The sequence below is a fragment of the Macaca thibetana genome, chromosome 17, assembly GCF_024542745.1.
Source record: "Macaca thibetana thibetana isolate TM-01 chromosome 17, ASM2454274v1, whole genome shotgun sequence".
Lineage (NCBI taxonomy): Eukaryota > Metazoa > Chordata > Mammalia > Primates > Cercopithecidae > Macaca > Macaca thibetana.
Genome location: NC_065594.1, coordinates 19768457 through 19794828, shown reverse-complemented (window position 1 = coordinate 19794828; position 26372 = coordinate 19768457). Strand labels below are relative to the sequence as shown.

The 26372-nt window shown below is 39.7% G+C and overlaps 1 protein-coding gene across 1 annotated transcript; it reads right to left on the bottom strand.

Moving 5' to 3' along the window:
• Positions 1–2204: 2204 nt before the first annotated feature.
• Positions 2205–26372, bottom strand: WBP4 (WW domain binding protein 4). Its single transcript, XM_050766140.1, has 10 exons — positions 26235–26372; positions 25211–25283; positions 22866–22928; positions 22657–22780; positions 18920–19093; positions 15818–15864; positions 14534–14609; positions 10860–11053; positions 5665–5828; positions 2205–3485 (listed from the first exon to the last, which is right to left on the bottom strand). Coding segments are annotated over exons 1-10 (1128 nt in total). The 5' UTR covers positions 26237–26372; the 3' UTR covers positions 2205–3274.

Below are 26372 nucleotides of genomic sequence, written 5' to 3'. Positions count from 1 at the left end.
ATGTTCTCGGCTCGCTGCAACCTCCGCCTCCTGGGTTCAAGTGATTTTCATGCTTCAGCCTCCTGAGTAGTTGGGACTACAGGCACGTGCCACCATGCCTGGCTAATTTTTGTATTTTTAGTAGAGATGGGGTTTCACCATATTGGCCAGGCTGGTCTCGAACTCCTGACCTCGTGATCCGCCACCTCGGCCTCCCGGAGTGCTGGGATTACTGGCGTGAGCCACTGCACCTGGCCCTGGGAGCTTACATTTCAAGAAATGTGCAGGGCCGCCCATATGGAGAAAACTACGTAACTTCAGAAAGACATGAAAGAACTAAATGAAAAGACAACACATGTTGAGAGATAAGATGAATGAATGTCAGAAGGATGGCAATTATCATCAACTCAAATGTAGCACAAAATCACAGAGTTCTTTTGAGGGGAGCAGGGAAAACAACTTGACAAAAAGTTATTTGATATAATGAGTGGATATTTACTATGAACATCTCGAAAAAGTAGTTCAAGTATGAAGTAACATAAGGATATGTGCTGTACCAGAAGTTAAAACAGACTATAAAAACACAGTAATTAAATCAGTGTGGTACTGGCATAATAAAATAAATCCAGAAACAAACTAGTTTATACATAATGTGCATAAATGTGAGCAAGTATTTTAAGGCAAGAGTCTCCCTCTTGCGGCCCAGGCTGGAGTGCAGTGGCATGTTCATGAGTCACTGTAGCCTTGACTTCCTGGGACCAGGTGATTCTCCCTCAGTCTCCTGAGTAGCCGGGACCACAGGCGCATGCCACCAAGTCCAGCTAACTTTTTCTATTTTTAGTAGCAGAGATGGGGTTTTGCCCTGTTGCCCAGGCTGGTCTCGAACTCCTGGACTCAAGCAATCTGCCTGCCTTGGTCTTCCAAAGTTCTGGGATTACAGGCATGAGCCACCATCCCCGGCCTTTATTGTATCTTACAGATTTTTAATACATAAATATCTGGTAGGGTTGATTCCCCTAGTACAGTTCTTGGAATATATAAAAAACTTCATTAAAAAACAAAAACTACTTTTGGTTGTTTGGATGTTTCTTTGAATATGGTTTCATCCAGATAGTGAACCTCATAGGTCCAGATGTCATAAGGGTTACCCATATATACCCAGTTATGTTGAGAAAAATGGAAAACCCCACAGTGGTCATGGAGAGGGGTTGAGAGATTACTGAGATTTCCTTAAAACTTATTTCTCTATTATTTGGATTTTTATATTTATTAAAAAATTACTTTCATGATCTACAAGTATATATATATTATATATACATATATAAATATAGAAAGGTAATAGTAGAAATGATATCACTTACAAACACATCCAAGTAAGTTAAAAGCTGTTCTCTATTCCTCCAAAGCAGACGGAATATTACTATTTTTCATGATTTGATTTACTAAAATATTGTTATTATCAAGTCTTTTCTGAGCAATCCTTAAAACCATACTGTTTAAGGACATTTACCTTGCTTTCAGTTTTTGAGAATACTAATTTCAAAAGTAAAGGAGGCCGGGCGCGGTGGCTCAAGCCTGTAATCCCAGCACTTTGGGAGGCCGAGACGGGTGGATCACGAGGTCAGGAGATCGAGACCATCCTGGCTAACACGGTGAAACCCCGTCTCTACTAAGAAATACAAAAAACTAGCTGGGCGAGGGGGCGGGCGCCTGTAGTCCCAGCTACTCGGGAGGCTGAGGCCGGAGAATGGCGTGAACCCGGGAGGCAGAGCTTGCAGTGAGCTGAGATCCGGCCACTGCACTCTAGCCTGGGCTACAGAGCGAGACTCCGTCTCAAAAAAAAAAAAAAAAAAAAAGTAAAGGAGATTGTTTTAAAAATCATCAAAGAGAAAGTTTACACGAGGTCTAATTTAAAAAAATGCCTTCAATTTTGTATTTTTTAAGAGCTAAATGTGGGTAAAGTATAGGAGCACTGCATTTACAGTCCATTATTTTTTCCAGCTGAGAAGAGTGAAGCCCCAAAATGCACTGCTCAGCTAGATGATGAATGGGCTATCAAGAACTATAAAATCTCTCTTCCTAATGAAGGGGAAAGTTTAGGCTTTCACATTCATAAGATACCCAAAAAGTAGACTGAAAAAATGCAAAGACAAATCTCCAAATACTATCTCACCAATGCTAAGTTGATTCTGACTGGAATTAGAATAACAACAATACTTAACTTATTCTTTGACAAAGTTTTTAATAAGCTATTTTTTTACATGTACACTAGTAATCTTAAAAAGACAAATATTAACTATCAAAAGTTAAATACTATACAATTTATGAGAAATATAATTTTGTGAATTTGAAAAGTAAAAAGGAGGTAACTACTCAATGGATTAAATAAGAAAATTCTTTTTAAGACATTTTAACCAGACAGAAAGTGATAAATTACTAATTTAAGTAAACACTAAAAACTTTTACTGAAGCCGGAGACCTTATACTATTTTAGATCAAGTCTTCATCTACACAGCTTTAAATAAACCTTAAAAAATCTTTTCTAGTACATATAAGGCTGCTAAAAAGAGTGCATGACTGGGGGAAAAAGGGAATATGCTAGAATGTGAACTACTGAAGAATAGAAATACATTTCATTCATCTTTATCCCTGGATTCCTAACACAATGCCTGGTTCAAAGTAAAATGCTTAAACGTTTGCTGCTTTGAAGTGAACTGGGGCAAATATACATTTCCACCTCTGGTCCAGTTTTCACTCCATTATTAAGCACCTCTGAAGTACCTGAGCTGCTCCTGGTTGTTGGCTTTTGACTTTAAATTGAGTAAGGTAAGCCAATATGCATTCATTTTTTACATCAGCCTCAGAACCAAATCATCACTGGGCTGTGAATCTTCTCATGTACTCTGATACTTATTTGGACAACAGTTAACATCAATGTGCAAAAGTAATGCATTTTCAATGCAGGATAAATATGTTCATATGAATACCAATGGAATAAAGGCCCTGTTTCTCCATGTTTTAAATAACAGATACATAGCATCTTAAATTATGACTTAATTAGCAATTTTTAGACACAGAACATAATACACTGTATTACAATGCAATGTGGTAGGCTTCCATTTTAGGAACCAAAATAAATTTCACATGAAAAAATATTTATTTTAATTCACATCAAATACATTTAGAATAAATCTAAATTTTTAGCATCAAAGTACTTACAAACACACACAGATAAACTTTGGATGTATAAGTCTCCATTCTGTCCTAAAAGCATATACAAAAAGCTCTCCTGCAACTATTGATCATCACCTCGTTGCCTTAAATTCCTAGATTTTCCATTTTCAGTTCTTCTCTTTTTGAAGACTGGGGCCACTCCTTCTGCCACAACTCCAAGACAAGTGACTGTTTTTTCTTTAAATACCACTTTGGGTTCTCCACCACCATCAGCTTCAGAAGTTGACACATACTCATTTTCAGTGCTTGGAAGTTCCAAATCTACCTCCTCACTGGAAATAAAGAGTTAAAATAAAACCAGTAATTGACAGGGTAAGACAAACATTTTCATATAACCAATGCCCCAAGATCAGCTTTCTAATGAAAATACATTAGAAGTTGCTCATTTTGGAGCAGGAATTACTTTAAAATACTGACTTTACAATATTATTTAAGATATTGAGCACTTATTCAGGTGGATAAATGCCGGGAGAAGGTCTATGTATTAATTTATTCCTGTTGCACAAAGGATGCATTATCTAAGAAAACGCTTGGTCTTATATATAAGCAGTACAAGTAAAGGGATAAGGCGGTTGGGCACAATGGCCCACGCTTGTAATCCCAGCACTTTGAGAGGCCGAGGCAGGAGGATCACTTGAACTCAGGAGTTTCGAGATGTGCCTGGGTAACACGGTGAAACCTCATTGCTACAAAAAATACAAAAATTATCTGGGCATGATGTCATGTGCCTATAGTCCTAGCTATTTGAGAGGCTGAGGTGAGAGGATCACTTCAGCCTGGGAGGCAGAGGTTGCAGTGAATTGAGATCTCATTTTCCTTGTGTAGAAGACTGAATGGAGCTGTATGCCTAGCACTCCTTTTCTAAGAACTAGCCCTTCAACCATCCACATGATTAGTTATAAATAATCAGTTGAGTGGTCCTGATATCAGTACCTGATTAAAAAGAGCCTATCACAGTACTGTACTCCCTAGGTAGTCAACTGGTCCGTGAAAGAGCAAGTTAGTCACATCACACCCATCAGTCTCATCTATGAGATTTTGGAACATGGACCAGATAGATCGTTATGTTTAACTCTAAGTAGCTGAGAGCATAAAACCTGTTGAAAAACACATATCATCCTATTTGGAGAATGGAGCTCTGGAGAAGGCAGTCTATTCCGAGGATTTTTTCTTTTTAAGACAGGGTCTTGCTCTGTCTCCCAGGCTGGAGTGCAGTAGTGCCATCATAGCTAACAGCAGCCTCCAACTCCTGGGCTCAAGTGAACCTCCTGCCTTAGCCTCCTAAGGTACTGGGATTATAGATGTGGGCCACTGCACCTGCCTGGCCATCAAGGACCTTCTTTGCTATCATTTATCATAGGCTGTTTTAAGTTATAAAACTAAATAGCAACACTGAATCCTATAGAAATGTACTTTGCTGAGTAATACTTGAGTTGCTGCAATATTTGTTTATCTATTTACTTTTTACAAGTTTTTTTTTGAGACGGAGACTCGCTCTGTCGCCTGGGCTGGAGTGCAGTGGCCGGATCTCAGCTCACTGCAAGCTCTGCCTTCCACGTTTACGCTGCCTCAGCCTCTGGAGTAGCTGGGACTACAGGTGCCCGCCTAGTTTTTTTTTTTGTTTTTTTAGTAGAGACGGGGTTTCACCATGTTAGCCAGGATGGTCTCGATCTCCTGACCTTGTGATTCGCCCGTCTCGGCCTCCCAAAGTGCTGGGATTACAGGCTTGAGCCACTGCGCCCGGCTTTTTTTTTTGAGACAAGGTCCTACTCTGTTGCCCAGGCTGGAGTGTAGTGGTGTGAACATGGCTCACTGTAGTCTCAACCTCCTGGGCTCAAGTGATCCTCCTACCTCAGCCTCTCAAGTAGCTGGGAACACAATGTGTGCTGCTATTCCCTGCTAAGTTGTTTTTTTTTTTGGTAAAGTTTTGCCATGTTGGCCAGGCTGGTCTCGAACTCCTGACCTCAGGTGATCTGTTTGCCTTGGCCTCCTGAAGTGCTGGGATTACAGGTGTGAGTTACCTCACCCGGCCAAGCTATACTTCTTTTTTCTTTTTTGAGATGGAGTCTTGCTCTGCTGCCAGGCTGGAGTCCACTGGCGCAATCTCAGCTCACTGCAACCTCCACCTCCTGGGTTCAAGCGATTCTCCTGCCTCCACCTCCTGAGTAGCTGGGATCACAGCTACATGCCACCACACCCAGCTAATTTTTCTATTTTTAGTAGAGACAGGGTTCCACCATGTTGGCCAGGATGGTCTCATCTCTTGACCTTATGATCCGCCCACCTCAGCCTCCCAAAGTGCTGGGATTACAGGCGTGAGCCACCACACCTGGCCTCAAGCTATACTTTTAATAAGCACAGCATCCTTGAAATTACTTACTGCAATTTAGGGAAGTACTGGGATGTAAAATCACTTGTAATAACAGTGAGATTAAAGCTCCAGGTACTTACTGAGACTCAACCTCTTGTTTAATTTCTTGCCATTCTCCATATGGGTTTGATTTCTTAAAAGTTTTGGAGTTTTCTTCATTTGAAACTAATGAATTCTGTTTCTGAATACTTTTTTCCTTCTGTGTTTCTGGGTCACTTCCTCCATCATTATTTTTATTTTTTTCCTGAAATGTAAAAGCCAAGAAATAATACAGTTAAAGCAAAACTACCAGGACGAAAATAAAACTACTTTAACTAAGGCTTTTAAAGGTATTGTTATAGATTTATAAATAATTCACTAACTCAATTTAAATTTGCACATAACACAATAAATATACATAGAACTTTACTGCTTGATTAGGTTTTCCATGTCTGAAATGTTGATATACTATGACAAAGGCTCCCTAAATCATCACCTTAATGTCTTAAATTCTACAATTAAGGACATATAAACAGGGTTCTCTTAACTTCTCCTCTTTTCTGCTTTCTTACTTTACTTGCATATCCCTTTATAATCGTGCCTCTGTTGAATTTTTCTGGGAGGTGGCAAGAGTATAGGGAGTTTGTTCTTGCCTATCTGTATTTCGTAATTTTTTCCCTTTTTGTATAATTTACCTTTTTAAAAATAATTAGGGGGTACAAATGCAGATTTCTTACATGTATATGTCATGGTGAAGTCTGGACTTTTAGTGTATTTATCAGCTGAATAGTGAACAATCCCAATAGATAGATTTTCAACTCAACTCCCTCTCACCCTCCCACGTTTTATGGTCTCCACTATCTATTAGTCCATTCTGTATGTCCATGTGTGCCCATTGTTTAGCTCCCACTTGTAAGTGAGAACATGTAGTATTTGACTTTCAGTTATTTCACTTAGATTAATGGCCTCCAGTTCCATTCACATAGCTGCAAAAGCTATCATTTCATTTTTTATGGCTGAGTAGTATTCCATGGTGTGTGTGTGTGTGTGTATATATATATACACACACAACATTTTTTTATCCAATTCTCCACTGATGGATACTTACATAGATTTCAACATTTTGCTATTGTGAACAATGCTGCTACAAACATGAGTGCAGGTGTCTTTTTTTATTTAATGATTTCTTTTCCTCTGGGTAGATACTCAGAAGTGGGACTGCTGGATTGAGTAACAGTTCTGCTTCTAGTTCTCTGAGAAATGTTTTCTTTTTTTTTTTTTTTTTTTTTTTTTGAGACGGAGTCTCGCTCTGTCACCCAGGCTGGAGTGCAGTGGCCGGATCTCAGCTCACTGCAAGCTCCGCCTCCCGGGTTTACGCCATTCTCCTGCCTCTGCCTCCCGAGTAGCTGGGACTACAGGCGCCTGCCACCTCGCCTGGCTAAGTTTTTGTATTTTTAGTAGAGACGGGGTTTCACTGTGTTAGCCAGAATGGTCTCGATCTCCTGACCTCGTGATCCGCCCGTCTCGGCCTCCCAAAGTGCTGGGATTACAGGCTTGAGCCACGGCGCCCGGCCAGAGAAATGTTTTCTTTTTGTTGTTGTTGTTGTTGTTGTTGAGACGGAGTCTCGCTCTGTCGCCCGGGCTGGAGTGCAGTGGCCGGATCTCAGCTCACTGCAAGCTCCGCCTCCCGGGTTTATGCCATTCTCCTGCCTCAGCCTCCCGTGTAGCTGGGACTACAGGCGCCCGCCACCTCGCCCAGCTAATTTTTTGTATTTTTAGTAGAGACGGGGTTTCACCGTGTTAGCCAGGATGGTCTTGATCTCCTGACCTCGTGATCCGCCCGTCTCGGCCTCCCAAAGTGCTAGGATTACAGGCTTGAGCCACCGTGCCCGGCCGAGAAATGTTTTCTATAAAGGTTATACTAACATACATTCCCAGTAACAGTGTATAAGTGTTTCCTTTTCTCTGCATCCTTGCCAGTATCTGTTTTCTTTTTTTTTTTTTTTTTGAGATGGAGTCTCGCTCTGTCACCCAGGCTGGAGTGCAACGGCATGATCTTGGCTTACTGCAAACTCCGCCTCCCAGGTTCAAGCAATTCTCCTGGCATGCGCCACCACACTCGGCTAATTTCTTTTGCATTTTTAGTAAAAGAAATTTCACCATGTTGATTAGGCTGGTCTTGAACTCCTGATCTCAAATGATCTGACAGCCTCAGCCTCCCAAAGTGTTGGGATTACAGGCATGAGCCACTGCATCCAGACATTTTCTGACTTTTTGATTACAGCCTTCTGACTGGTATAAGATGGTATCTCATTGTGATTTTCATTTGCATTTCTCTGACGATCAGTGATATTGAGCATTATTCACGTGTTTTGGCCATCTGTGTGTCTTTTGAAAAATGCCTGTTCATGTCCTTTTCCCCCTTTTCAATGGAGTTTTTTTCTTGTTGAGTCCCTTGCGGATTCTGGATATTAGTCCATTGGATGCAGTTTGCAAATAGTTTTTCCCAATATGTGGGCTATTTATTTACTCTGTTGTTTCTTTTGCTGTGCATAAGCTTTTTAATTTAATTAAGTCCCTCCCATTTGTCTATTTTTGTTTTTGTGTTTACTTTTGAAGACTTTTGTCATAAATTCTTTGCTTAGGGCAATGACCAGATTAGTTTTTCCTAGATTTCCTTCTAGAATTTTTTTTTTTTTTTTTTTTTTGAGACAGAGTTTCACTCTTGTTGCCCAGGATGGAGTGCAATGGCACGATCTTAGCTCACTGCAACCTCCACCTCCTGGGTTCAAGCGATTCTCCTGACTCAGCCTCTCGAGTAGCTGGGCTTACAGGCATGTGCCAGGATGCCCAGCTAATTTTCTATTTTTAGTAGAGATGGGGTTTCTCCATGTTGGTCAGGCTGGTCTTGAACCGTCGACCTCAGGTTATCTGCTCACCTCAGCCTCTCGAAGTGCTGGGATTACAGGCGTGAGCCACCATGCCTGGCCTCCTCCTAGGGTTTTTATAGTTTCAGATCTTTAAACATTTAAGTCTTTAATCCATCTTAACTTTCGTACATGGTGAGAGGTAGGGGTCCTGTTTCATTCTTCTGCATATGACTGGCCAGTTTTCCCGGCATCATTTATTGAATGGGGTATCCCTTCCCTAGTGTATATTTTTGTTGACTTTGTTGAAGATCAGCTGGTTGTAGGTATGTGGCTTTATTTCAGGTTCTCTATTCTGTTCCATCAATCTGTGTCCGTCTTTATACCAGTACTGTGCCGTTTTGGTTACCAAAGTCTTGGAGTATAGTCTGATGTCTAGTAATGTGATGCCTCCACCTTTGTTCTTTTTGCTTAGGACTGCTATGGTTATTGAGACTCTTTTTTGGTTCCACATGAATTTTAGGATTGGCTTTTCTAATTCTGTGAAAAATGAAGTTGGTAACTTGATAGGGATTGTGTTGAATCTATAGATTGGTTTGGCCAGTATGTAATTTTAGTGATATTGATTCTTCCAACCCATAAGCATGAGATATTTTTTCATTTGTGTGTATCATCTATGATTTCTTCAATCAGTGTTTTGTAGTTCACTTTGTAGTGATCTTTCACTTCCTTGGTTAAATGTATTCCTAGATTTTTAGATTTTTTTCCTTTTGGAGTTATCACAAATGGGATTGAGTTTTTTATTTGGTTCTCAGTTTTACCATTATTGTATAGATACAGGTATATACAAATGCTACTGATTTTTGTACAGTGATTTTGTATCCTGAAACATGACTGAAGTCACTTACCAAATCCAGGTGTGTTTTGGAGAGCTCTTTAGGGTTTTCTAGGTACTAAGATCATTTAATCAGCAAACAGAGACAGTCTGACTTCCTCTTTCCCAATTTGGATGCCTTTTCTTTCTTTCTCTTGCCTGACTGCTCAGGTTAGGATTTCCAATATTATGTCGAAAGGGAGTGGTTAAAGTGAGCATCCTTGCTTTGTTTCAGTTCTTAAGAAGAATACTTTCAATGCTTCCCCATTCAGTATAACATTGGCTGTGTGTTTATCATATACAGCTTTTTTTTTTTTTTTTGAGACAGAGTCTCGGTCTGTCACCCAGGATGGAGTGTAGTGGCACGATCTCAGCTCACTGCAAACTCCGCCTCCCAGATTCAATCGATTCTCCTGCCTCAGCCTCCCAAAGTGCTGGGATTACAGGCATAAGCCACAGTGTCTGGCCTCATATATGGCTTTTATTATTTAATTATTATAAGGTTCCTTCTGTGCCTAGTTTGCTGAAGGTTTTTATCATGAAAGGATGCTGAATTTTAATAAATGCTTTTTATCTATTGAGCTGATTATATGGTTGTTTTTAATTCTGTTTATATGGTAAATCACATTTATTGATTTGCATACTTTGAACCATCCTTTCATCCCTGGAATAAAGCATCCCTTTATCATGGTGTATTAATCTTTCTGATGTACTGTTAGATTCAGTTTGCCAATATTTTGCTGAAGATTTTTGCATCTATGTTCAGCAGGGTTCTGTATTTTTTGTTGTTGTTGTTGGAATACATTAATTTTGATGACAGAAATTAATTATTTCTATCCTAAGTTGGATACCAGATTACCTAAATCTGGCTGGCTATAATCATTGTGAGATGGCAACTACAACGAAGGCTTTGCTGCTGCTCCTCTGTAAACTGGACATAACCCTTAATCTAAGTTCCATCAAGATTTGTGAAGTTGGTAGAGAAACTGTAGGCAAATGACAAGATCCTAGGTGTAGCTTAGGTATGTAGGAACTTTTCAATTTTCCTACATTTCTCAGGCCAACAATTGCAACCATTGCTCAATGCTAATAACGTGTCTTCTCTGCTTTGACTCAGGGGCTCCTGAGTGTTTCCAGTTTTATTTATCCACTTGCCAAAATATGTCTTAATTTCTATGTTCTATCAGAAGACTTAAGGTCTGTAGAGCTTTTCAAAAATTGATATCAGCTGGGTGTGGTGGCTCACGCCTGTAATCCCAGCACTTTGGGAGGCTGAGGCGAGCAGATCATGAGGTCAGGAGATTGAGACCATCCTGGTTATTAACACAGTGAAACCTTGTCTCTACTAACAATACAAAAAATTAGCTGGGTGTGGTGGCACGCGCTTGTAGTCCCAGCTACTCGGGAGGCTGAGGCAGGAGAATCACTTGAACCCGGGAGGTGGAGGTTGCAGTGAGCCGAGATACTCCAGCCTGGGCGACAGAGCAAGACTCCATCTCAAAAAAAAAAAAAAAAAAAAAAAATTTGATGTGAAGAGTAAAAATAAAAAACCTACCTTAAACTTTATTTTTGGTTTTTGCGTCTCTGTAGAGACCTCTCCTTCTTCTGCTTCCTGTTCCCCATCAGAATCACTATGCGAATCTGATGATTTGGATTCATCTAGGGTGCCAAGTGAATTTTCATTGACCTTACTAGAAGTCAGATCACTAGTGTGTGGAATGAAATCATCAGGTTTCTCCCATCTGGATTCTGTTCAACACATTTTAAAGTCAGGTTATTTAGTTATTAATTCTATTCAGATGTAATTTCAACATAACCTTTATCACTTACACTATTAAATGACCATACTGTATGTTAATTTCATATTATCTCTTGATCAAGAAGATAATAAGAGTTCCCAAACCTCTTGCTCTTGTATCTTTCAGAAATTGACTTCAAACAGCCTGGATTTACTAGATGTATAAACTGTAACTCCAATGGAATGAGAGACCTAAGAACGGGGTGAGATTTCTAACGGCTCACAATTTATCTGACACCAATTTCAGGAAACATACTGATAATGAGCAAACAAGAGATTTCCTGAAACTTACTTATCACAGAGATTTCTTTTCCTGGCCCCAGTGTGGTGGCTTATGCCTGTAATCCCAACACTTTGAAAAGGCGAGGTAGGAGGATTGCTTGAACCCAGAAGTTTGAGACCAGCCTGGGCAACATAGCAAGACCCTGTCTCTAAAAAAATTAAAAAGTTAGCAGGCATCATGCCATGTTCCTGCAGTCCCCGCTACTCAGGAGGCTGAGGTGGGAAGACTGCTTGAGCCCAGGAAATAGAGGCTGCAGTGAATCATGATCATGTCACTGCACTCCAGCCTGGGCAACAGAGCAAGACCCTGTCTCAATTTAAAAAAAAAAAAATTCCTAAGATTTTCATCGAGTGAAATTACATTGTGAAGCACTGAGTATTAAGTTCTCATTTTTATATGGTGGTTTGGTGGTGGGGGGGGCAGCAGTGGGAATCTCAATTGACTAACTCTACTGCCATCCAGTGGTTCATTGGGTTTTTAGCAAACAGTAATATTTCTAATTACCTCGTAATTAATTACCTATTTTCAACTGGGAGAGCTTAAGAGTGAAAGGGGCTGCCGTTAATAATTATTCTAGGCCGGGCGCGGTGGCTCAAGCCTGTAATCCCAGCACTTTGGGAGGCCGAGGCGGGCGGATCACAAGGTCAGGAGATCGAGACCACAGTGAAACCCCGTCTCTACTAAAAATACAAAAAATTAGCCGGGCGCGGTTGTGGGCGCCTGTAGTCCTAGCTACTCAGGAGGCTGAGGCAGGAGAATGGCGTGAACCCAGGAGGCGGAGCTTGCAGTGAGCCGAGATCGCGCCACTGCACTCCAGCCTGGGCAACAGCGTGAGACTCCGTCTCAAAAAAAAAAAAAAAAAAAATAATTATTCTGGTCCAGGAATAAACTGTAATCATTCAAGGCAAATCAATATATATGGTACCTTAATTAATACAGAGTTCTTGGCAGGGTTAATGGAAAACATTACTTTTCCTTATCCACATTTCACACAAGTAACAATATGACTTTCAAGAAATTATTTTATTTTTACTTATTTACTTGGCGTGATCTCAGTTCAGGGCAACCTCCACCTCCAAGATTCAAGCGATTCTCCTGCTTCAGCCTCCTGAGTAGCTGGGATCACACGCAAGTGCCACCATGCCCAACTAATTTTTGTATTTTTAGTAGAGACGGGATTTCACCATGTTGCCCAGGCTGGTCGTGAGTTCCTGACCTCAACTGATCTGCCTGCCTTGACTTCCCAAAGGTCTGGGACTACAAGTGTGAGCTGCCGCGCCAGTTCAACAAGTTATTTATTAAGCACCTACTATGTGCCAAGCACTGTTACTGGAATTTTATGACATACGACATTCATGGAATTTTATGACATACGACATTCATGACCTTACAGAGCACATATGTTTATTCTATTTCACTGAAGAGTGACTATATAGGCTCAGTGACTTGCCCACAGTCACATCACTGGTAAGGAAAGAAGCTGTGCATTGAACTCAGATCTGTCTAACTCTAAAGCTACATTGTATCACTATACTATTTTATATGTATAAAAATCCCAACCTTCAATTGTACTGGAATATAAACATTGCTGTAACTGGGCAGGTTAAATATCTACTTGGAAGTTAAAAGGGCCTTTTCTTCCTAAAAGATTTAATGCTATGCAATGAGCTAATGATAACAGAATTTAAAAAACAAAAACAAACCTCTCCTAAAGTCACATTAATGTTATAGCAGTTTATGTTAGATGAAACATTAATTTTAAAGTTTTAGATAACAATTAGTATTATGCATGCTTCATTAAGTATTTATGCAACTGACACATTTTTAAATTTTCACTTTTACTAATTTGTTAGACACTACTAAATAGATTGTTTTATTTTTTATTTTATTTTGAGATAGTCTTGCTCTGTCACCCAAGCTGGAGTGCAGTGGTGCGATCTTGGCTCACTGCAACCTCTGCCTCCTGGGTTCAAGCGATTCTCTGCCTCAGCCTCCCAAGTAGCTGGGACTACAGGTGCCCACCACCATGCCTGGGTAATTTTTTACTAGAGAAGGGGTTTCACCATGTTGGTCAGGCTGGTCTCGAACTCCTGACCTCAGGTGATCCGCCCGCCTTGGCCTTCCAAAGTGCTGGGCTTATAGGCGTGAGTCACTGCACCCGGCCTACTTTTTTTTTTGTTTTTGAGACAGAGTTTTGCTCTTGTTGCCCAGGCTGGAGTACAATGGTGCGATCTCGGCTCACTGCAACCTCCACTTCCCAGGTACAAGATTCTCCTGTCTCAGCCTCCCAAGTAGCTCAGATTACAGGTATGCGCCACCACACCCAGCTAATTTCTTTGTATTTAATAGAGACGGGGTTTCACCATGTTAGTCACGCTGGTTGCTTAACTCCTGACCTCAGGTAATCCACCTGTCTCAGCCTCCCAAAGTGCTGGGATTACAGGCATGCGCCACCGTGCCCAGCCACAGTTTTATTTTTTAAAAGGAAAAGGCAAGTTGGGCTAGATGATCTCTAAGCTACTTTCCAAGGTAATGACTGTAATTTTTTTTTTTTTTGAGACGGAGTCTCGCTCTGTCCCCCGGCTGGAGTGCAGTGGCGCGATCTCGGCTCACTGCAAGCTCCGCCTCCCGGGTTCACGCCATTCTCCTGCCTCAGCCTCCCAAGTATCTGGGACTACAGGCGCCGCCACTGCGCCCGGCTAGTTTTTTGTATTTTTTTTTAGTAGAGACGGGGTTTCCCGGGTTCACCAGGATGGTCTCAATCTCCTGACCTCGTGATCCGCCTGTCTCGGCCTCCCAAAGTGCTGGGATTACAGGCTTGAGCCACCGCGCCCGGCTGTAATGACTGTATTTCTAAAATAATTATAAAAATAGTAATATCAGAGAAAGCTAAAATGATTCTATTTTTAAGTTTGTGAATGCAGTATCAACTGAGAATAACATTGGTGAACAGCACAATATAACATGAATAGAAATCTTTTTGCTTTTCTACTGTATTGTTTTTAATTTACAAAAAATAACTTATGTTTGCTATACAAATATGTTTATCATATACTAAAATTTCCAAGTTCAGATGATTAATCAGCAGGTCAATAAGCAGTTCCACGTACAATTTTAAATACTTAAGATAATCAAAGGTAATACTTACCTCCTGTTTCTGTATTATAATAATAGGTAAAACCATCTTCACTTAAACCTTCTACCCAAACGGTCTTCACTGCTGTCTAATAGGAGGAAAAAACCCAGCATAAACTGAGGATAACCATGATGAATTTCTATTGAATAACTCAGACAGAGTCAGCCACCCTTGCCTCTCCTCCTGACACCTGGTGATATCTCGATCTGCATCCCCACCCAAATCTCATATAGAATTGTAATCCTCCATGTTGGAGATGGGGCCTTGTGGGAGATGACTGCATTACAGGGGTGGTTTCTCATGGTTTCAACACCATCCACCTTTGGTGCTGCTGTCGAAATAGTGAGCAAGTTCCCCTGAGATCTGGTCATTGAAAAGTGTGTGGCACCTCCCGGCTAACCCCTTGCTCCCTTGGTCTGGCCACGTAAGATGTGACTGTTTTCCCTTAGCCTTCTGCTATGATTTTAAGTTTCCTGAAGCCTCTGCAGAAGCTTATGCCACCAAGCCTCCTGTATAGCCTGCGTTTAACTGTGAGTCAATTAAACCCCTTTTCTTAAACCTAGTTTCAGAAGTATTTCTTTATAGCAATGCAAGAACTGACTAATATACCTGGGTATTAGGGGTGGTAGTACTAATCATGGCCAGGAAGCTTGGTTTTTGCTAATAATGAACCAACTTTCAAGGAGTGAATGTCTCACCTTTGAAAGCCAGGAACAGTTCTTTCCAAATGGACAGCGACATGTGAATGGCAACTGACTGCAAACCAACTAATATTTGCCCTGAATGCTGTTTTTGGATAGATATCAGTACTCTTTTTTTTTTTGAGGCAGAGTCTTACTTTGTTATCCAGGCTGGCGTGCAGTGGTGCGATCTCGGCTCACTGTAACCTCTGCCATCCCGGGTCCAACCGATTCCCCTGCCTCAGCCTTCTGAGTAGCTGGGATGACAGGCACCTGCCACCTCGCCTGGCTAATTTTTTTGTAGTTTTTAGTAGAGATGGGGTTTCACCATCTTGGCCAGGCTGGTCTTTAACTCCTGACCTCGTGATCCACCCGCCTCAGCCTCCCAAAGTGCTGGGATTACAGGTGTGAGCCACTGCGCCCGGCCAGATACCACTATTTCATCTCCATTCAACCTTCTAACAAAAGCATTATGGGAAAAAAAAAGGACACAGTTTCGGGGTGGAGGGAGTGGAGTATTTGTAAGTAAAGTTGCTTTAACAAACCTCTACAAAACCCCAAGAAACCAATCACTTTAAAGAATAAAACAAAAATACTATTAACATGCTTCAGTTACCTTTTTTAAGTTTCCTTGAAATCCTTCAGGTTTCTCCCACTGAGATGCTTAAAGCAAAATATATTGCATTTATAAAATGTTTTTGCTTTAAAAAAATACTTTCCAAAAAATTTGGACAAAACTTACAGTCATTATGTACAAAACACTACAGGTCTACAGTTTAACACATATTTGAAAAATAAAACAGAACATACACCCTAGTACAGAGAATCTATGTGAATGCTATGTAACCAAGAAGAAAGGACAGAACAAGGGATTAGAAGTTACTGGAACTTCCACAGGAATTTTAGAGCCAGGCAGGGCTTCTCATAAAGGTTTCATAGAATTCAGGTTTGATAAGTTTCAAAGGCCTTTTGATATTTTGGGGCAAGGGAGATTAAGAGATAAACTGAGTAAGGACTCAGAAGAGGAACAACTAGTATGCAGAAATTAAAAACATGTATCATGGAGAGGAAGAGAATATAAAGTAGCATTTGAAAAAAAGAAGCAAGCAATAAACATTGAAGGGAGAAAAGAAAGAAGAGTTTCTAAGGGAATTTGACAAAGACTTCTAATAGCTAGTACATCATCATTTATGGTATCTTCATTGCTAAACTACAATATGCATGTCACTTAAAGCTCAGTGCAAACTCTAACAGATTAATATTTCTACATAGTCCAAAGGTAATTATGATCCTAATGATAATAGTCATTAAGTAAGATTGTTAGCCCAAGGATTTCTTCATGATTAACTCTCTGATCTTATTTCCTACCTTCCTAGCATTCTTAACCTTCTTTTGCTGGCTTTTCTTCTATCCATTCCTTTAATATATGTAACACTCACCTTCTTTACTTCTTGCTCTATTCTCTCTGCTTGTGATCTCATATACTCCTAAAGGTTAACATATTATCTACATCCCCAGACTCAATTTTGCTCAACTCCACACTGTAACCATCAATCAGCTACCAAAAGTTGTCATATGAATATTCTGTAGGTACCTCAAATTCAACATATCCAACATATCTAATTCATTATTGTCCCCATTAAACTTATTTTTGGTTCCTGTATCTCATATCTAAGTAAATGGCGCCATCATTCTCTCAGCCCTCCATAATATGGCCCCAGTTTACCTTCCAGTCTAACTCTACTAAGATGTCTTCAAACAACTGCATGTTTTACCTCGACCACTATTTCCCAGTACTTTCAAACCTTTTTTGCGGTTCATATTGTTCTGTCTGCATTCTGTACCTCTGAATAATCTACTGAAGTCTTCTTTAATCAAAACACAGAGTGTCTGCACTATGCCAGGCACTAAGTTAGGTGCTAGGGATAAAATGGTGAGTAAGGCATCATTCCTGACGTCCTTATCTTAATTTAGAGATCAGCTCTAAAGTAACTCCTATGATAATCTCTCAAAGCTACATAATCACAATGAATTCAACATTATTATGAGTTCCCATATAATCTTAATTACACTTCTATTACAGCACTTTAAAATTCCTCCTTGTATCAAGCTTCTGTCACTAAATTTTATGACTCTGGAGAGTAAGATGCTACATAAATGTAGAATAAGTGTATTAATTTATTCCAAAATATATATGGAGTAAAAACCCCATTTAGTTTTTAGGAAAAACAAAAAGATGCTTTTGATATTGTTACTGTAAAATGACACTGTGTATTTTTTCTTTTCTTTTTTTTTTTTTGAGATGGACTTTCGCTCTTGTTGCCCAGAGAGGAGTGAAATGGTGTGATCTCGGCTCACTGCAACCTCCACCTCCCGGGTTCAATCAATTCTCCTCCCTCAGCCTCCCAAGTATCTGGGATTACAGGCATGCACCATCACGCTCGGCTAATTTTTTTTTTTTTTTTTTTTTTTTTTTTTTTTGAGACGGAGTCTCGCTCTGTCGCCCAGGCTGGAGTGCAGTGGCCAGATCTCAGCTCACTGCAAGCTCCGCCTCCCGGGTTCCCGCCATTCTCCTGCCTCAGCCCCCTGAGTAGCTGGGACCACAAGCGCCGCCACCTCGCCCGGCTAATTTTTTGTGTTTTTAGTAGAGACGGGGTTTCGCCATATTAGCCAGGATGGTCTCGATCTCCTGACCTTGTGATCCGCCCGTCTCGGCCTCCCAAAGTGCTGGGATTACAGGCTTGAGCCACCGCGCCCGGCCTTTTTTTTTTTTTTTTTGAGAGGGAGTCTCGCTCTGTGGATGGAGTACAGTGGCCCAATCTCCGCTCACTGCAAGCTCCGCCTCCTGGGTTCAGTGGCCCAATCTCAGCTCACTGCAAGCTCTGCCTCCCGGGTTCACACCATTCTCCTGCCTCAGTCTCCCATGTAGGTGGGACTACAGGCACCCGCCACCACGCCTGGCTAAGTTTTTGTATCTTTAGTAGAGATAGGGTTTCACCACGTTAGCTAGGATGGTCTCGATCTCCTGACCTCGTGATCTGCCCGTCTCAGCCTCCCAAAATGCTGGGATTACAGGTGTGAGCCACTGCGCCTGGCCTAATTTTGTATTTTTAGTAGAGATGGGGTTTCACCATGTTGGTCAGGCTGGTCTTGAACTCCTGACCTCAAGTGATCCACCCGCCTTGGCCCCACAAAATGCTAGGATCACAGGCATGAGTCACCACACCTGGCCTTGGCACTGTGTATTTTTCTGTTGGGTATCAGTTTCCAATAAAATACACAATGCCATTTTTCAGTAATAATATCAAATCAATCAAGGCAGCTACCCAAAAAAGAAATCAGTTACTGGCTCCCAAAAGAAAATCTCTACTGTAGAATATTTTATTTCAAGTACCCCTACAATTTGTGAAGTGGATTTCAAATTCCTTATTTCTACGCAAAATTCTTTATTTCCATGTAGTTTATACTTACAGAAGTTACTATTGAGAAAATATAAAGCTATAGTTTATTTGTAAGAAAGTCATTATTAAAGGCTTTGACTAAGTATGACACTTAGTTACTATGAGAAAGGTACCTTTTTAAAGGGCACATAATTTTCTTACCTTTGGGGCAAAAATGAAAAATGTTCCAATATTAGATACAAATCCTAACATAAAATAAATTGTTCTATTCTACTAGTGACACTGTTCTTTACCAGTTTTATGCCTAAATGACTTACCTCCTGAGATAAGATCATAATAGTAGTGGTAACCCTCAGAGGTTATGCCTTCTACCCATCTGCCCTTTGAAGGATCTTTTTTTCTTTTCTTTTCTTTCTTTTCTTTCTGTTGATTTGATGTAGAGGTGGGTGGGATAGTGCTGGTTACTGGTGTTATGCTTGGCTCCAAAATTTCTAAAGAGATGAGAGAAGGGTAAAGCAGCCATAGTTAACTACTATTTTTTATTGTTGTTGGCATAAAACATTAACGTTATTTCAATCAAAAACCTAAGATTCTTTTGAGAACTTGACACATTATTATAAAGTTCATTCGGAAAAATAAACATGTAAGGGCAGGAAAATTGTAATAAAAAGAAAAAGGAGAATTTAGTTCTACCAGCCATTAAAATTTATTCTAAAACTATGGGTTAAAAATACCGCCAGCAGTGTGGAACTGACATAGAAATAGGCAAGCACATAATTGAAACAGAATAGTCCAGACACAGGGCCAACTTCAGGTTGGCTGGTATTTCATATCAAGAGGATAAAAGACAGATCATTAAAAAAAAGAGGTTTTCAAATTACCTATTGGGTAGAATGTTCACTATTCGGGCGATGGGTATACTAAAAGTCCAGATTCCATCACTATGCAATATATGCATATGAGAAATCTGCACTTGTTCCCCCTAAATCTATAAAAATAAAATAATAAAAATGGAAATAAAGAAAGCATGTTTAAAAAGAAAGTTTTTAGATTAACTGGTTAATTATTTGGGAAAAAAGCAAAGCTGTTTCCCACTCCCTGCTCTCTTCCCCCTTTTTTATTAAATACTAGGTCAAAGATAGTTACAAAAAGAACACAAAGTAAAATAATGTTAAATTTGACTACATAAAAATTAAGATATTCTGTATGACAAAAAAAAAAAAAAAAAAACAAATGAAAAAATATTTACAATAAATATAGCAAGGGGTTAATATTCCTAACAAAGATCCTTTATGAATCAAACATTCTAATAGAAAAATGGACAACAATTACAAAGACAATTCAGATAACTTTTACTTTTTTTTTTTTCTTATGTTGTCCAGGCTGGAGTGCAGTGGTGCAATCAAAGCCCACAATAGTAGCCTTGAACTCCTCAGCTCAAGCAATCCTCCCACTTTAGCATCCCAAGTAGCTGGGACTACAGGTGCGTACCACCACGCCCAGTTAATTTTTTATTTTTATATCGTAGCAGAGGTGGGGTCTCACCATCTTGCTAGGTTGGTCGTGAACTCCTGGGCTCAAGCAATCCTCCCACTCTGGCCTCCTAAACTGCTGGGATTACAGGCATGAGCCACAGCACCCAGCCAATTAACATTTACTTTTGCTAATATTCAAAGAAATGTTTTTCTGTTGTTTTGCAGAAGATCGGTAAGTACTGAAAAGAATGACCAAATCCAGTATTAGTTTGATGGATCAGGTATTTACACTGGTTTGAAAAAATGGGTAGCTTTGGTAGGGGACGGTGGCTCACACTTGTAATCCCAGCACCTTGGGAAGCCCAGGCAGGTGGATTGCTTGAGGCCAGGAGTTCCAGATCAGCCTGGGCAACATGGCAAGACCCTGTCTCCACCAAAAAATAGCTGGGACTGGTGGCGAGCTGAGGTGGAAGGACCACTGAAGCAGGGGAGGTCAAGGCTACAGTGAGCCATGATTGTGCCACTGCACTCCAGCCAGGTGACAGAGCGAGACCTGTCTTCAAAAAAAAAGAGAGAAAAATAGTTTTTAATGTCTTTACTTTCCAAAGGATTGGCTAGTTACTCCTAAAACGGGTTAATAAACTTATTTTTGTTCTAGTGAAAATGTAAATCAGTCCATTTCTGGAGACAATGTGGTATTAACTATCAATATAAAATATATTTACACTTTGATACTGTAATGTAACTTCTAGAAACTGAATCTACAGAGACAAATAAGTGTAAAAAGATACATGCATCAAGATGCTTAATGCATCTTAGTGAAAAATGCTAAGCAACCTAAATGTTAACCAGGAAAAGATTAAATAAATTATAGTACAGAGACAAAATAACAGTGGCTACCATTTATTCAACATTTGTTATGTGTGCTCACATAGTAAGCAATTTATACCATAATGTCATTTAGTTTTAATAATCTAAAATTATAACTAGCAAGAGGACATTGTTTGACTCCAAAGTCTGCTCCTAACTACCATATGAAAATGATATTATCTCCCTAATTATTTAAAAGAAAAGATACATTTGATATATCATTGAGAGAAAAAATAAAACCGGCAAATAGACCACAGCACAAAATATGTAATTTTAAAAAAGATCTAAAGAAGAGGTCTGCAGCCGGGCGCGGTGGCTCATGCTTGTAATCCCAGCACTTTGGGGGGCCGAGGCAGGTGGATCACCTGAGGTCAGGAGTTCAAGACCAGCCTGACCAACATGGAGAAACCCCGTCTCTACTAAAAATACAAAATTAGCCGGGGTGGTGGCACATGCCTGTAATCCCAGCTACTCGGAAGGCTGAGGCAGGAGAATTGCTTGAACCCGGGAGGCGGAGGTTGCGGTGAGCCGAGATCGCGCCATTGCACTCCAGCGTGGGCAAAAAGAGCGAAACTCTGTCTCAAAAAAAAAAAAAAAAAAAAAAAAAAGAAGAGGTCTGCAAAAGGTCTTAACAGTTAGTGAGTTTTCAAAATCTCTTTTCTTTGTACTGCATTTTTGTATGTTTAAAGGAATATATATCCTATTTGGAAAAACAAGGCAATGATAATATTTAATAAGAAAAATCCATTTAAATATAAAATGGTAAAATTTATTTGCTCAAAGGGCAGCATAATGGAATCTCTCAATGCATATAATTGATAATAGTTGGACTTTCACCTACTCCTAACTCTCCAGAAATGCCTAAATCCTTTTTCCTTTCAAAATGAACATATGGCTTTATCCTCAAGGAACCAAACAACTTTCCCACCTTTTAATTACCAATGTCCAGGATAACATTTTTAAAGTCTGGCTACAACTGTTCTTATTTAATGAACACAATGCCAATTAACTTAACTGGTACTCTGCTTAAAACCTTAATTGAAAGCTGTTTTTATTAGAGGAATACCATCACATGTTGATGACTACAACCAGTACGTAAGATCAACTGAGATCTGCTATATGCTTGGCTTAAGGAAAATCGATTTGATATGGAAGAATTATTCACAAAACCTTCCCAGTTTAAAGCCTAAATTCAATGACAAGATAGACACAGTCTAGTTAAATAATGTCTTTCACCTGGAACTTCCTTCTAGTAGTAAAATCTGCAAATTGTCCACAAAAGGTTAATTCATTACATAATCACCCATATAAATATACAAGACTCATAATTTTCACCATATGGACACAGTGAATTATAATTATAATGCAGGGCCTCTTTTTAAATGCATAGTGTCTTTTAGCCAAATAACTAGAATACCTAAAAACCTCAAAGTGTCTCTGAAATGAACCACTTACCTAGGATAGAGCTAGGATTACCAAAGTAGTATGGCTGCTATGAATGAAGGTGTTAAAAGATAAAACATTAAAAGTACAACAAAAGGGCATGAACAAACTTCCATAGTCTAAACAGGGCCATGATGCATAATAAAAGCACTGAGAGTATACTGAGTTTATAACCTCTTTATGGAAACAATCAAAGCTTACTTAGCATGACCTCTGATGTTACTTTTAAAACATGCTGGCTGCTTTTTTTTTTTTTTTTTTTTTACCTGATTCTAAGCCAAGCCTTTTCAAATCCTCTTGGTATGCTTTCAGGGCAGCTGCCTCCATTGCAGCAAACTCCTTTGATGCCTTTTCTTCTTCCTTTGCCTTATCCAGGCTCTTCTGTTTAATCTATGTAAGACATACATAACAGTGAAAGTGAGATAAAGGACTGACATTTGCATAGAAAAATTAGCAAAGAAACAATCTAAATTACCTCACTGATCCTTTTTGCCACATTTTCCTTATGATTCTTTCCTCTTTCATGAAATTCAACACTCTTGAAAATGAAAAAAGAGAAAATACAAAAGAAAACTACATAAACATCATAAAATTCATAGTAAACATAAACAATTTTCTCATAAACATGAGAAAATTAAAATTAAAATGAATGGCAGAAAAGATGAAAACATTAATTTAATGCAAACTGGCCCTTTTAATCAAATGACGCTAGGGAACGACATTGTTTTATTATTATGTCCTCTGACTAGGTTTCCTTTGGTTCTTAAAATAAACCATGACGACCTTATTAATGGAGAAAAATACAAGGTACCCTTGATGACTAATCTAGTGACTATGATTGTAATGAGGACTCAAACACGACATGAAGCCAAAAGATTTTTAAACAACTTTCAACATCAAAAGCCTTTAGAATTTTATTGCTCTATTTGTCGTAAGGAGGGACATAGAGAACAATTATTTTATTGCTTTATTCCTCAAAATTAGGAGAAAAGTACGTATTTTAAGATTCCTCCTAAATTATAAACAAACGCTTTTATACAATGTGGTAATGGTTCAAAATGTACAACTTCTATGGAAGATAATTTGGCAACATCAAGACTACAAATACATTTACCCTTTGACACAGCAATTTCATTTCTGGTAATTTATTCTATAGATATACCTGCACATGTACAAAATCATGATATATACAAGCTTAATGACTGCAGCACTGTTTGCAATAACAATACAGTATCCATCTCTAGGGGACTGATTGGCTAAACTATGGTACATTCTCATAGGCTACAGTAACAGAGAAAAAGAAGCTCTTCATGTATAGATACAAAGAGAGCTCCAGTTACATACTGTTCAATTTTTAAAAATATAGTTCAGAACAATATATACAGTACATTATCTTTTATGTATGCTGGAAGAAGAACTTGTGTCTACATGCATGTAGAAACAATGGAAGGATAGGCAAGAAAATGAAAAAAAAATGATATGGGGAGTGATGGCAACTGGATGACTGGGGACAGGAGCGGGTGAGTGAGCGCAATTATCTAATGAAACAATCAGAAATGCTCCCTAAATTACAAGTTTCTAGTTAAATGCAGTAAGAAATTCCTGGCAAGCTCTGCAAAATAAGTTCTGTCAATCAAATCTTATATGATGCATTAACTGAGCTATTCTAAAATACTACCGTGAATTCATCTTTAAAGTGTGACTTTGTAAAGCAGATAATCCTCTTGTTTTTCATACACTGGGTTTCCTAAGGTTGATTACACTACACAAAGAATACAATATTAAAGGACCATTCAAAATTAAATTAACTTTGTTACTAATTAAAGGTTAAATCAATGTGTATTACCAATTCAATGTGTATTACCAATCCTACACTGGAAGGGATTACTTACTCTAGATAATTCACAAAATTCATTTTACAGCCTAGGTACCTCCAAGAAAGAGAGACTTTAAGTGATTTGTGTGATTTTAAAAATTCACGGTATTTATTTATAATGATAGCCCAGGTAAAATAAAAGAGTCAAGAACTTTAGCAACTATCCAAAAAGACCAAAACATCAAAAAAAATCCAAATCCTAAACACCCTGCAGATAACAGTAAATAAACGTCTACAGAAGAAATCCACAGCATTAAAATATGAGACTACTATTCTTTGTGCATCCAACTTTGCCAAGTAAAAAGGGTATCAACATAAAATACATTTAACAGATACCTTAGTGTTTATGTGGTAGGTACACAGTATTTTGACAGGCAAGAGGGGAGAAAAATCAGTGGTGTGCTTTTTGCTTTACATCTTCAACACTGGATCTCAACTATGAGACAGACTAACAACATACCTAAGAGAGTTGTTACTTTGTTTCATGAGAAAGGGAATAATGGTGTTCTTTCAAATTTAAGCATCTAAAGATATACAACTCTGCATTAAATACACTTGATTATTTCTAGAGCAGAAAATATACAAAACTAAAATGTTGCTTTTATATTTTAAAGGCTTTCCACAATTCTTTGTGTATGACAGTACTATGAACACTATCGTTATAATGTAGGTGCTTCATAAACATGAATGAGATGACCTACTCATTGCCCATTTCCCTAAAGGCCACAGAGAAATAATTTCACTTAATACATAATCAAAGTTAGGTTGATGAAAAGGAAGAAGGCTCACAGCTTTCATAGGGGACTGAGAAAACAGAAATCTTTTGATGTTTTTAAAATGCAAGAGCAATGTGCATAAAAGTGCTTTGTAAACTGAGTTTACATAAAAAAGTACTTCATTCAACACAATTATTATTAGAATCTCTAATAGCGGAATTATCATACAGGCCTATTGTCTGCTATCCAGCACTTGCAGTAATCACAGAATTTCTTTGGCTGTGACTTCCAGTAGTCCGCCCTGAAAAAGGGAGAAAACAAGGCTAAGCTCACGTAAAACTTAAAAAGGTAAAATTTTGCATGCTTTACATTTTTTAAATTTTGAAATACATGCCCCTGCTACTAAATCTTGTATTGTTATATACAGCCGTTTTTTATTGTTTATCTGGTTGGAGCAGTCAATTGAAATTCTGTTGCCAGCAGAGCAGGAAAAGTCTGTACCTAATTCACTACAAAACTCCCTTCAATAAGATGGCTTTCAAAAATTCCTCACTTGTTACCGTCATCGTTACGAAAAACTAAGGAACATCTTAGACAACATTTGTCCTTTCTGGCTTTGGGGGTGGTTGATGTAATGGAGACCTGAGGAAACTCATAAAGTTTGTCTTAAATCAAGTTATTCCCACCAAAAGAAAAACATACAAGACTACTCTGGGGGAACACTGCAGTTCCTCCGAGACTATCAATTAAAACAAACTGTTCTTGAGCCTCAAAGCAAGAGAGAATTGGAAAAGCCGAGGGACTTCGTAGACGGCCGACCAAAAAAAAAAATCATTACGCTATCCAGGGCTGGCCGCTTCCAGTGGGCGGGGGAGGCCGCAGCCCAACCCCAGTTTCACAATACCCTAGGGTTCAGGGACTTCGAAGCCCAAAGGGACGCGTACGACCCCCGACAGCGTCGTGGAGAGAGCACTGCGTCGCTTCACCCGCGGCCGTCCAACCCGCCCCCTGAACCGGCCGCCGGCCTCCCCCTAGAGCCCGTGCCCCATACCCCAGGGCGCTCGGCGGGGTAACATTTCTACCCCGCCCTGAGAACCGGCCCTGCAGGTCTGGGGCCGGTCCCGAGCGAGTTAAGAACGCATCCGTCACGCCCCCGGCCGAAGGGCGGGAGGAGAGGAGGGGAAGACCCGGGCGAGAAGGGGCCGCCCAGAGAAACAACACCTCGTTGTTCAGGGCCTGAGACCCAACTCACATGACTGCGCCAGCCGCTCTGCAAGTCGTCCAGGGTTCCACTCAGACTCGCGCTCTCTCAGCGGGACGAGTCGGGCTCATCCAGCCGCCCGAGGCCCACCCGAACCTCGCTCCTACCCAGACACCTTCCTTAGTCCCC

Coding starts and splice junctions, on each gene's coding strand:
- WBP4 (XM_050766140.1), bottom strand. Junction 22,781..22,865: donor TGGCAAAAAGGATCAGTGAG/GTAATTTAGATT, acceptor TGTCTTACATAG/ATTAAACAGAAGAGCCTGGA. Junction 3,486..5,664: donor AAACAAGAGGTTGAGTCTCA/GTAAGTACCTGG, acceptor CTTTATTTCCAG/TGAGGAGGTAGATTTGGAAC.